The 13482-nt window shown below is 38.1% G+C and overlaps 1 protein-coding gene across 3 annotated transcripts in view; it reads left to right on the top strand.

Annotated features, from left to right (window-relative positions):
* Positions 1 to 5928: 5928 nt before the first annotated feature.
* ETV1 (ETS variant transcription factor 1) overlaps positions 5929 to 13482 on the top strand; it is a 98069-nt gene continuing 90515 nt past the window's right edge. The window contains exons 1-5 of one of the 3 annotated variants that reach the window (XM_006061771.4): positions 5932 to 6713; positions 6812 to 7008; positions 7142 to 7273; positions 8125 to 8212; positions 9581 to 9628. In XM_006061771.4, the coding sequence (XP_006061833.2) occupies positions 7229 to 7273; positions 8125 to 8212; positions 9581 to 9628 (181 nt within the window). In that variant the 5' untranslated portion in view covers positions 5932 to 6713; positions 6812 to 7008; positions 7142 to 7228. Of the gene's footprint in view, positions 6714 to 6811; positions 7009 to 7141; positions 7274 to 8124; positions 8213 to 9580; positions 9629 to 9739; positions 10157 to 13482 lie in introns of those variants that run through there. The other 2 variants (XM_006061772.4, XM_006061775.4) reach the window with 2 other exon arrangements.

Below are 13482 nucleotides of genomic sequence, written 5' to 3'. Positions count from 1 at the left end.
CATTGCTTGGAATATCTGAAATGCATTTATATTTGTAGAATAAGGCAATTCAGTAGCATGGTGTCCATTCACTGGTTCATTCATCCTACAACACCTTCTATATGCCAGTAGCTGAGAACGCAATTGTAATCACAGTACTAAAAAGTTTATTGAATGAAGGATGGTAATTAACATTTACACAGTATTTAGAGCTATCAAAAAATGCCAGCTCTGAGAGGCCACAGGAAGGAATGCTCCTAATTCTACCTTGGAGTAAAAAAGCAAACTATACTTCCAGGAAGAAAGCTATACTTCCAGGAAGTACTTTGGAAAGCCCATCTTGAAAGCGTCTTCCCAATGTGTAATAACATTGATAATAAAATGATTAACTTGTTAGTCATTAGACTGTTCTAAATCAAGTTGTGTCCCAGGTTAGTCATTAGATTGTTCTAAATCAAATTGTGTCCCAGGAGAATAAAATTCCATTTCTAAAATGGATCTTGAGAATCCCTTTTTCACTAACTTGTCTTTTATATTTGAGGAAAGCACCTCCACCACACCTGCATCTCCCACCGTGGGCCAGAAAACAACTATGAGGATAGAGACTGGTGACCTCTGCTGACGCTTTACTGTTTAAAGTTATCAGTGCCATGCCTTCAAATCTAGAGGAAATGCCAGTGGTCCTCTTTCCAAAGAAAGGTAAAAGATTTATGTTTTGCTCTTTGTTCATTATTTATTCCAAAATTTACAAGTCACTCAAGTTAAGATTCATGACTATCTAGATATATTGTTATTCTATGTGAAAAGTTCTGTGGTTCTTACAAAACTAACTATAAACTGCTAATGTGTTCACCCTTAAATGGACTAAAAATGACCATGATATGTGCATGTTGTAATAAACCATTCCACTTGTTAAACGAAAAATGATCTTTTAAGTCACAACTCTAATCAGACTTCCTGTAGGTACATGTAACTAATAGTAAGAGATAGGCTGTGTATTCTTCTTTGAGATGATAAAAATCAATATTTCTGGGTAAATTCAATACTTATAGAAAGAGAAAAATATAGGTATATACACTATACATTACAGATTCGCAGTGGGGCTGATATTACCCAAGTGTTGAAAATTGGTTCTTGGAAGGATGGATGCTAGTGTTACACTAATTTGTGATCTTACAAAGGACTACAGGATATAAACAGATAAATAGTGTATCCATAATATCAAAATTTAATAGGAGGGAAGTTAGGAATAAAAAATATCCACAAAGGCTCTTTGGGGGGTAATAATAAAAAAATGTTGAGTAACACTGGTGTATAAGTATATATACACATCATGTCTCATATATGTATATATAGGCATCTTTATGCTCACTATTTTTCCTTTAGAACAAAACAATATATGATATTCTGTATCTGTCCCTTGCTTTTATTTTTTAATATGCTATGTCACATATGGCAAAGAATTGATGCTTTTGAACTGTGGTGTTGGAGAAGACTCTTGAGAGTCCTTTGGACTGCAAGGAGATCAAAGCAGTCAATCCTAAAGGAAATCAGTCCTGAATATTCATTGGAAGGACTGATGCTGAAGCTGAAGAAGCTCCAATACTTTGGCCACCTGATATGAAGAGCCAACTCCTTAGAAAAGACCCTTGCTCTGGGACAGGTTGAAGGCACGAGGAGAAGGGGACAGCACAGGATGAGATGGTTGGGTGGCATCACCAACTCAATGAACGTGAGTTTGAGCAAGCTCCAGGAGATGGTGAGGACAGGAAAGCCTGGCTTGCTGCAGTCCATGGGGTCGCAAAGAGTCGGACACTGCTGGGTGACTAAACAACAGCATGTCACATGTAAAGCAGGATTTACACAGCCCAATACTTGCAGGGATCAGGTAGGTAACATAAATAAGAAAAACAGGAATTAGGGAAGAGGTGTGGACAACAGCAAGACTGATATCCATGCTCCTGTACACAAGGGGGAAGTGGGATTCAGCTCCAGTTGAAGGCTGCTATGTGGGAATTTGGTCTCAGTGTTATCATATCCTCTGATTTGCCAAGCAATAGTGGAAATACAAACTTTACGTGTTGACATTGAATTTTCCAAGTGTGTCAACATCTTGTGGGTCAAGTGAAACATGTCCAAACTAGTAAACATCGCAGGTCTCCCTTTGGACTTCTGGTAGAGGTTCAACCTGGGGTTTCCCCAGATTGATTCAGAAGCCAACTACAACAAAATTCCTTGCACAGAATTTTCATGTAATGTGTTTGCTGGGCTTCAGTTCAGGTCTACTGAATCAGAAACTCTATGGATCCATCCAGGAACATGAATTTTTAACAAGGAGTTTCTTATGTAATCTCAAGTTTGAGAACCAAGAACACAGCATACTTTTTAACAGATATATTACCTCCATAATGGGATGCCAAAGTAAGAAATGACCATACTGTATTAAAAACCATGTCCTTATTGGTGGCTATTGAAGTTGCTTCTAAATTCCCCCCTCTATACATAATACTTCAGTAAATGTCTTTTTGCACATTGCTTTTATTTTTATAGATTTAAAAAATCAGGATTACTGGGTCTAATTAAGGTCTAATAGATATTGTATTTTATTTTAGGGTCTAGTAGATACTGCAAATTTACTTTAAAAAGGGTGCAGAAAGTTACATTCCAACCAGAAATATATACGAGTGTCCTTATCCCAACAGTAACATCACTGGACATTAGAATTGTTTTTCTTCTTGATAGAATAAAGATTTAAAAATTTTCTTTTTTTAAATGAAAAATGTTCTGACTTCCAATGCAGTTAAGAATATTTTTAGAAATCACATGTTTACATTTTCTTTATTTGAGGAGTTTGGAGATATATCCTTGTTGAGAATAGCAGGTTAGAGTGGAAGCTAACACCTTGCATACAGTGTTAATTTTATTGACACCTTTACCTGCTTCCTAGGGTCTACCCTCCTCTCAAATCGCTGCTTCTCTTCTCACAGGGAGCCCACTATAGCCACTAATTGTCTTTCACCATTCTGGTATATGTTTCTGAGTTTTATGTTCACTTGTTCATCCCTATCTCCACTTGGCTATTTAATAGTCTATCTTTTCCTTATTTATTTGAGGTAGCTCTGTGCAAACTAGGCCATTAGCAATTTACTATAAAAAGTATTTAAAGAATTATACAGGTTACTGTTTTACTTAATAATCAACCCAATTTGAACAAAATTTTACTTAATTTCAATCATATTCACCCATTGAATCAATCAGTACCCTTAGTTTCTCTTTTTGCTTTTAGAAATGTGCTCTATTTACCACCATGCATTTTCAGTATAATGCTATAATAAGTTAACTCCAGAATAATAGTGATTGTTATTTTATTAAATAACAGCAAAGGAACTATAAAGATTTAAATAGCTTTATATGCAAGTTAAAAACTTTCCAACCTCAGAAATGGATTTTTATGGGGGGAGGGGGGAGAGAAATGGGCTTTCTCTCAAGAGTTTTAATTTCAAAACCCAAATGGAATTTCAAAATAGAAGTAAATAAATGTCAAAGCCTCTTGGCCTCTGCTCTGCCATTCTATGCCTGAAATCCTGCCAAAATGAAATTTTCCATTCAAGAAGAACCGGCATTTACTAGGCTGATTTTTAAAGACTCACTTTTAAAAGTAGTGGAAACTTTGTGCAACTTTGGACGTTCCTCTGTGAATAGAACAGCTGCCTCTGTAGACATTTTCCACAATGGTAATGTTTTCTGAAAAACGAATTTTTAGCCCTTTCAATGTCTTCAGCCACTGGGTCTACTGGTTTTTCCCAGCGCCAAGCATAGAAGATAAACAGTAACCAAACTACAAGCTAGTGTCTCACTAAGTATCACGGCACAAAAAGGACAGAGAGAAAAAGGACAGAAGAGAAAGAGAGGAGGGAGAATAGTCTGATAGTCCATTTGCTATACAGAAAGATTTATCTCAAAACTGTGTACTCTTTCAACAAAACTGAGCTGTAGCCTGGCTTGAATATGTATCATCATATTCAATTGCTGTTAAGATCACACAGTTAAAAGCTGAGTTCGTTTAAAGAATCCAAAGGGGGAAATATGGAGCCCCTGCAATACGTAATCAAATCCGAGGATTAAGTCTCCGCTTCTGTTGGTCAATCCAGCCTAGGTGGGGAGAAGCGGCAGTGCTTTGGGGTGCCTATGAAAGAGTGAAGTTTTGGGAAATGGAAACTAAAACTGTCAGCCAGCGAAAGCCTGCAGTGTTCGTAAAGGAAACTTTAAAAAATTAATAAACTATGGGATGCATCTAAGGTAGAAATGAACATTACAGAATGTTGTGAAAAAACTGAAATCCATTTTACTGCTTGTCAGTCTAAAAGCAGTGACTTGCAGCAACAAGCAAAAGTTCCTAGTTTGTCTTTAACGCTTTCTCACACCTCTCCTTAAATTCTCTTCCTTTCCTCTTTTGCAGCTCTTCTCATATGCAGTGTACCCTGGAATTAACCCCTAGTCTTCCTTTGATTTCTTCCTCCCGCCGCACCCCCCCGCCCCCAACCCCCGCCCTTTATGTTCTAAGACCCAAGCCTACTTTTCCTCATCTTCTAATATTTGTTGGTTGACGGGGCTTGGAGGAGGTAGCGAGGCAGAAAAAAGTTTTGTGGTTTGGAAAACTTGGGCCTTTGTTGTGTCATTTCCCCTACCGCTCCCCGCCCCCACCACGTGACCAAGACAGGCCGGAATTTTGTGAATGGAGCTGAAAGGTGGGTGCAAGGGAAGGAGAAGCTCCGCCTCCTTCCCTAAAGCGGCCAATCTCCTAGCGGAGCGCTGCGGGGTCAGCAATAAACAACAATGGGCTGGGAACAGACGGTACGTTATTGGCTGAGGAGAGAACCTCGCGGGGGCTGAGCCCGAAGCTCCGCCCCCTCCTGTTACCCTGGTTACCCGTCCGGCTCCAGCCACAGAGAAGGTCTTTAGAAACTGTTGCCCAGATTAGAGGGGCTGGGCTATCCCGGGAGTGCTGGGCGGCGGGGCACGCTTGCCGCCTGATTGCACCCTCGGAAAGTACCCGAGAGCCTCACTGTGCCGGCCTTGAAGCCAGGCTGCGCCCAAACCTCTCCCCGGCAGGGGTAAATGTGCAGTTCCCGCTTAAAATACTTGTAGGTGCGCGCCTTAGGACCGGCTAACTCTGAGTCACTGCTTTTAAAGAACTCACGGTGTGTGCCCTTGCTGTCCACAGTTATTGGGTGTTTCCCCAGTGTTAAGGTTTTTAATATTATTATTATTATTAATTAAAAAAAATTGACCCTTGACTTCCATGGGTCCGAAATTGAGTCTTGTGCGCTCATACTGCAGTTTAATATGGCTCCATAATGTTCCATTTAAAGAAAAACTTTCAATTAGAAATTGAGAATTGCAGCACGTTTCCCAACGGGCTGAACAGCTGCCGAAAATTTCCTTTGGTCTTTAGCTCTGGTCGCCACCAGGATCACAAATGAATTTTAACACCGCTGAGTCCCCGGTGTCATTCCGAGGCCTCTCAGCCCCGGTTGGGCCGAGGCTTTCTTAAGTGACTCTTTACAGCTCTAATCCCAGTTGGAGGGTCAGGCAAGTGGTTTCAGAATTGCAGCCCTCCCTTTTTAACGTCCTAGTCATTGTCCTTGAAACCCGACCCCCCTTTTCCCCTCGCCACCAACTCCCGGCTCTAGCAGTTTAAAAACTGGAGAGGAAGTGAAAGCGTCAAGTACAGTAAGTGACACCCTCCTCCTCCGTGTATACATAACAAAAGCTCAGGAAACGTGCGAGTCCCTAGGATATCCGAGCTACCCCAACCCATCTCTGCCCCTCCCCACCTCCACCGGGTACTCGAAACACCTAGTTGCAGTGCACACGTGGGACACATTTTATTTTATACTTTTCCTCACTTAGATAGCTCTGTAGTTCTCTCAGTTCCCTCTCCCAACGCAACTCCTTCTAAAAAGCAATTCCTCTGCTTCTCCCAAGGGCTTTCCCCACAGATCTTACTGTCCCATGAAAGACTGACTTGAGGATGACGTTTTAAAAAAAATGTTTTTGATACATCATAACGGTGATGGTGGGCGTTGAAAAACGGGAAGAGAACTTGGGCCAAAAGCTTAGTAGGAACGAGGCTGTATTGCGAGGTGGGTTCCTTATCAAGTTCAAAGTGGAGGGACTGATGATCTCGAGGGAGGTGAGGTAGGAGACTAAGGACGCACGGTCTTGAAAGATCGCGCTTCAGAGTATGTATCTGACACGAACGAAAGTGCTTTAGGAAAGTGCTTCAGCCCGATAGTGGACCAAACACACCAGTTAGGAGAACTGGCGACTCGATACACACGGCTTCGGTGTCCCCAGGCGCCTTAACAATAAGCAGCGGGTTAGGACGGCAGCCGATTTGCTCCGTGGAGTTTCCAGGCTGTGGTCACAGCGCCGGCAGGCACAGCACCAGCTTGGGCAGAGGGGCGCGGGAGATTCACGAGAAGGGGCAGCGAGCCTCCTGATTGACAGCCCGAAATCTGATCTTGTGAAAGAGACGCGGAGCCAATGGGAGGCAGCGATCCATCAGTTTGGATTGGAGGCCCCTGGAGGAGAAGTAGAGGAAAAACCACCGAATTGAGCTCTGTCAGAGGCGCTTTCGGCTTCCAAGGGGGAAGTGCTGGGCAATAATTAATGTTTTTATTAAAATTGGAGGGAATTTTTTGCAGCCGTTCGCCTAGCGTGGCTTTCAGGTGGGTCTTTCCGACAACTTTTTATGTCTCTCCAGATAATTGCATGGTTGTGGGTTGCAAAAACTATCCTTACGAAAGAGGTGTCTCCGTCTCTTTAGTCCCGTTAGGTGCAAAGCAAGTCTCGCTGATCGCCATTGCTAGTTTTGCACACGTTTGCGAATCAGAGCTGCCCGGGGTACACCGACCGCGCAGGGAAACATCGAGAGTGAAAATAAATACATCGCCTCTTGTTCGAATTTTTGCTACTGAGGAAAATATGTAAATTGTGAACTCTCTTGGCTCTCTTTGGATCCAGGTGAAGGAGGCTGTGTAGGGAGGGTTATTTTTGTGAATGGGACTGTCGGAGGATAATTAGCTATGCAAATTCGAGAGCTTCATTCATGATTTTTTTTTTTTTTAAGCCTAAAAGCCATCTTGTTCCCCTCTAGGTTGATAGAAGTCCAGATCCCGAGGAAATCTCCAGCTAAATGCTTAAAATATAAAACACTGAGCTGAGATTTGCGAAGAGCAGCAGAATGGATGGATTTTATGACCAGCAAGTGCCTTACATGGTCACCAATGTGAGTGATCAGTTCGAAAGTTGCTGTTTATAAACTTGACTCCGACGGAGGGGAGAGGGGGGAGGAGGGCGAGTGAGAAGGGAGGGGGGGCAAGGGGGTTGGGACTGCAGATACTTTATCTGCTTTGTTACCACTGTAGGGCGACTCTGCTTCTAGAAGCCCAGTCTTCAAAATGAGCTTACCTTTCAGTGATTTGGATAAGGCATAGTTTTGTTTTTAAGACCCCCCCCCTTTTTTTTTTCTGTTTCAAGTGCTCAAGATGAGTGGAAGAGGAGAAGGAGGGCAGCAGCAGCTGCTGCACTCAAAGTTTTTGGCTGGGTTTGTCTGCCACATTGAAAAGAATGAAGTTGAGACAAATGCTGACACTTTTTTGTTTACATGGGTTTTGTTTCTTTCTTTTTTTTTCTTCTTTCTCATTGTCTCTCTTATATTTTTCATTTCATCACTCTCTTTTTGTTCTTTTTTTAGGGGATTATCTGAGAGAATAAACTTCAACTGTGTTTTAATCTAGCTTCGATCTAGCCTAAAAACGACTTTAAGTGTAATTGCTTAATGTTGTTTTGATGCTGAGATACCATGAATCTATGACTGATACACAGTGTATTCAGATCCGCACAGGGAAGCAACTCTCCCTGGCTGTTGAATTCTCAGCATATGCTTTCACTGTCAAATGAATGCAGAAAATGGATATTGGGATTGATACCATGGACTTTTATTTTTCTGTTTAAGGAGAGGATCCAGTAGACTTATGTATGCCTGTGTGCATGCATGCATGTGTGTGTGTGTGTGTGTGTGTGTGTGACATCTGAGGTTTACATTCTTTTAAAAGAATTTTATCTTTCCCTTTGTAGAATCAGCGTGGGAGAAATTGTAACGAGAAACCAACAAATGTCAGGAAAAGAAAATTCATTAACAGAGATCTGGCTCATGATTCAGAAGGTGAGGTTTGATTTAGAGCTGAATTCCCCCTCTTTACCTGTACTTCCCACCCTCATAAAGAAGAGAAGCATTCAGTGTTACCTTGAGAAGAATAAACTTTCACATGACTGCATTTAAGCAAGACTTGTATTTGGAGCAATTAATGTGATGTGACAGTTTGCTGTTTTATGGCCCTGTCACAAACTAATGAAAGAAGGAAATAATAAGAGTGACATCCTTCTTTTAACCATTTTGTGTTTAAATACCTTTGTCCATATGGCGTATAAGTAATCCCATACACTAAGGTAACAATTTGAAAATATCCAACACAGAGGAACAAATTAGACAGCTATGCACGCAGCTTAATTACTGTCTTCTCCTCCATTAGAAGTTGAGCAATATAAGTTCCTGTTTGGTTTCCCATCTCCTTACACTAAGCCATATACTGTTACCAAACTTTTCAGAGATGGTTTTGATGACCACATGGTGTGGTCATAATACCTTGTTTATAGGCCTTTTAAGTGGTCAATGAATCAAAATTAAGGCCTAATTAATAATTATAATACATATTTAGGAAATTAAGTTGCAGGTTCTTTCTATGAACTGTTGATAGGAGGTCAATATATTATCAATTATTCCAGCCGTATGGGGGCATTCATAATAAACTTAATAAACTTAGATTTAATTATCAAAGTTCAGTTTGCCATTTAGATTAGGTATATTGAATTCTCAAACTTCTTCAAATCTTCATATAAATAGGAATAAGTTACACATACCTCTCCCTCCCCAGTGACAGGATACACAGTTTTGCACTTAATAATAAGCAGGTGCCTGGGAATTATCTATTTACTTTTGTAAACCTATTAGTGTACAAATTTTCTTCTAAAATCTTGTATTTAATAGTTGTCCCTTTGAGTTTTGAAGCATTGAACATCAAAACATATAGTACTTTGAGAATTATACCATGTCCTATTAAATCTTTGATATAAGATTTGGAAGACAGAAATAAAATGTTATTTAGTCTTTCTGATTTTTCCCCAACACTATTTTAGCAAGACTTGAATATGTTTAAAAAAAGTTTCTGAGGATAGACACACCTTCATCTCAACCTTTTTGAGTTTACTGTAAGTGTGTTGTTTGAGGTCTCTAGGCTTATTTATTAAGCTATGTGTTAAAAGGGGGTAAAAAAGATACTGAGAAGCATTGCTTAGTAGGCATCAAAATGGGCAGGATTATTGGTATAATTAAGTTATGAATCCTCATTTCTTTATTGATGCCCCTCCCCAAATTAAATTGATCTATAGGACTAATTTCATGACAAACATTTCTATTTAATGTTGCCTAAAAGGTTTTCAAATCTTTTGTTTATGTCTTTGACTTGTTTTTTAGAACTCTTTCAAGATCTAAGTCAATTACAGGAAACATGGCTTGCAGAAGGTAAGGCAAAAAATTGCTTTCAAAGGAGGGGAAAAGCAACTCTAGAAGGGAAAGATAAAAAAAAAAAAAGTCCTGAACTTGCTGTCTTAATGTTCAGCCCAATTAATTGAGCTCTAAAAGAGCCACCTCATGTGTCATGCATACATTAGAGCCTCTGATGAGTTTGTCTTTGGGGAATCTGGGACTGCACTACCCAGTGTCATCACAAATTACCAGGAGAAATTGCTTCCAGCTCACAATCACATCTGCTTTTGGCAAGAACTAATGCACCAAGACTTCAAGTTCTAAGCCTCTGTTCAGATTTTAATTGCAATTGATCAGGTTTATATTATTGTACCTCGAGAGACCTCCTAGAGCCAGAACCCGGCTTGCTGTTTCCTTTAGAGCAGCGCATATCATTATTTGGTGTTCTGGTGGAGGACTTTTCTGATGGCAGAAATTAGTTTCAGTGGGTTCATCAGGACGGGATGCTTCAAGATTTAAGTGCAAGTGTCTTCTTTCCACCTTGCTCACAACACAGAACGTTAGGTGTGTATCCAATGCTAAGGATATCTATGGCTTTAAAATAAATCTTAGGGGGATTGGAAGATTTTTTAAATGTTTTCTGTGTGTTACTATGATGTGATGTTTGTTGAAATTGACTTTTGCTATTTTGTTGCTTGTATTAGGATTTATTTAATGTAGCAAGGAGACATGTAAAGGCATTGCTTTTAATTTTGATTGCTTTTGGATAACATTTTGTGTTGCCATCTATTGTATCTTTTATTGTGTGAAACTTTATTTTATAGAAACAAGGAGATACTGCTTCAGTACAGCTTTATGCAACTTGAGATATGTCTAATGCTGAGGGACTTTTGTTGGTGTCTATAATTTGAAATTTTTCCTTTGGATTTGTTATGCTAAATGTGAAATAATAATTTTATTATTTTATATATCTTGTGGGAAACACAAAGAGAAAAATATAGATATTTAAGCATTGAGTACAGTTGTGTTATTTCTATCTTTACATTATATGGGAAACATGCAATTTTTGGAACAGATTTTTTTAAAGATGGTTCAAAGAAGAGAGAGGGTCTTTAAAATGGAATTGAGCATTGCTGTTGCTACTTGGAGGCAGACTGATGTGGTTTTTCGGTGGTCTTGCTTGTAGTTGATCAAATTGCTGTTAGCATGTAAAATAAGTTTCTTTGTGTTGCTGATATCCTAGTTTTTCCAAAGAGCTCCTACAATCTTTATGAAGCTTTTAAGTTAAATAATAGCTTTTCCAGGAGCTCTTTGAAAGAGTGATTGTACTTGTATGTTAATGAAAATTTTAGTTATATTTAAAGGTCATTTTGCTTGTCTCTGTAAATGAAACTTACTGCAATAGATTACTTATTATTGCAACATAAACCATATATTCAAACATAACTTTCTCAGCAAAATCTGCACAGAGGCTCTTGCATGAACTTTTGTCTGTTAAGCTTTGCAGAGTTGAAGGTTGTAAGAACATTACATTTATGAGGGAATTTATTTGCTTTTCCAAAATACCTTCTAATATCTATTTTAATTGTTCTGGAAGGTTTGTTGGTTCTTAAGATGTTTAAGTCTCACTGATTCCAAGTCACTGCACTTGCTGGCAGATTTTGAATGTGCATAGCAACTCTGTTCCTGGAATTTAAAAATGTGGAACTGTGACAGACTCTTACCATTTTATAATCAGTTTCAGTGCAGTGTTTCACTTTTGACTTGTTTTGTTTCTTTCTTACTCAGATAAGTGATTTGGTAATTTATCTGAGTTTATTTTAAAACTCTGAGCTGAATATTCTTACCTGTGATAATTAACTTAACCTATAAATTGGATCTGAAGATTTAGTTTTCTATAAAATAAACCTAGAAAGTGATTGATGTATTTGAAAGAACATGGACTTTTATTTGGAAAAGAATTTATAAGCTTAAATAAGTTCAGGGATTAATCCTTGGAGTGTTTTATTGAATAACCAGGTGGGCTCCTTTTACAAACCATGAACAAGACTGTATTTTAGAATAATTTAATTCTATGATGATATAAACATTAACAGTAACTTGATTTTTTAAAAATCTAATAGTAAGAAGAAAGGTGAATTTTTCTTTTTATTGTTAATGGGCTGCACATTTATTTTTATTTTTAGCAATTTTATATGATATTTGCATTAGCATTTTAACTTATTCTACATCTTGATCAACATTAGCTGAGATCTCAAAGTTACATTAGTTTACTTGTTGGTAGCTAGATCTGTTCATTTATGTCCTTCTGGACATCCAGAAATTAAAACATTGCCAAGCTGTCAGACTGTGAACCATTTACTTATTTCTTTTCATAATGTTTTATCTCTAAGAAGGATACCATAGAATTTAAGGCATCTTGACCCTTTAAAAAAAAGATCATTAGCAATTAACCAAGTTTCTCCCCTGTGTAAGAATCCCATTGGAAAGTTAAACAGGTCTAAAAATTTATTAGACAGGAAAGTCAAGTCAGTTCTGATGTGTCATAGGAATTTTTAAAAAAATAATCAGAGTCCCTAAATACTTGGGAAACAATACATTCTCTCAGGTTTAATTTGGTTTTTTTCTATAAGACTTTTTATAAAGTAGACCCAAAGTGCACCATGAATTAGTCATAAGTAGATTATTATAGATTATGAAATGTGTTGTATGTCCAAGGAAAAATTTGGAGTAGATAAAGCAGGATTTGTTTGAGGGTGAGATTGGAACCAGTCTTTTTGGTTCACTAAAGTGTTCTCCAAAAATATATATTTCCATTCCCCCCACCCCCCCACCCCCCACCGCAATTTCTGAACAGGGATCAAAAATATGTTTTTGAAGACTATAACTTTATATTAGTACCTCTTTTGAAGTACTAACATTGCAATTTCAAGTTTTGGTTTTTTTAACATATAAGCCACACTTTAATCACATCTCATTCTGAAGAAAATTGAAAAGGTAGTGTCTTCAGTGGCCACAGTAGCAGTTAAAAAATGGAAAATGTGCTTATTTAAAATTTTGCCAAAGCCACTTACTTATGTTGTCATTTTCCATGTACAATTCTTTATTGATTCTTTGACTTTTGAATTAGATTGCCATTGACAGAAAGGCAATTCCAATTATTTGATCCATGGAATAATGAGTTCAAATGTCCATTCTAATAACATCCTGGTAGCATGCTTTTTTAGTGGTGCTTTAAGAAAATGTATCCTAGTAATTCATCGTTAAAATGGAACCTTTTATATGTGGAGGACAGAAATAGAAGGATGTAGAAGTGAGTTAAAAGAGGCTCACGTTTTTAAAAGTTACTCATTAAAGCTTACCTGCTAACACAACTTAGAGAGAAATGATATATTTCATACATAGCTAATATAAATATATAGCAACTTTTGAGCGTTATTTTTGATGTTGGTCTAGATGTCCGCGAGGTTTCCTTTCGTTAGTAGTTTTAAGGAAAAATGTCAACAATGATTCGCTCCTATCAGGGCAGAATGTTTTTCAGTTGTGATGTAAGTTAAATTTCATGCTTCCATGACACTTGAGTCAAAGTTGTATCTCTAAAAATAACTTTTCTACTCTAAAGGTTATTATTACCTCATGCCCTTGTGCAGATAAGCGTTTTCCTTTTGTTTTCTGTGACCTTCCATTAATAATCAGGCTTGCTGAAAAGCAGAGATACCATCGTATCTCCTCAACTTTAGTGGTTGATACTAAATTTATATTCAAAATCATTTATCATGAATTTCTTTAAATGATATGTTGTTACTCAATGTGCATAATGTCACCCTCAATACAAAGCTATTACAATGCATTCATTTTTATTTTTCAAAAATTACACTTTCTTTTTGAAA

Source organism: Bubalus bubalis, chromosome 8 (assembly GCF_019923935.1).
Source record: "Bubalus bubalis isolate 160015118507 breed Murrah chromosome 8, NDDB_SH_1, whole genome shotgun sequence".
In the NCBI taxonomy this organism is placed as follows: domain Eukaryota; kingdom Metazoa; phylum Chordata; class Mammalia; order Artiodactyla; family Bovidae; genus Bubalus; species Bubalus bubalis.
This window is presented reverse-complemented; position numbering and strand designations above follow the sequence as displayed.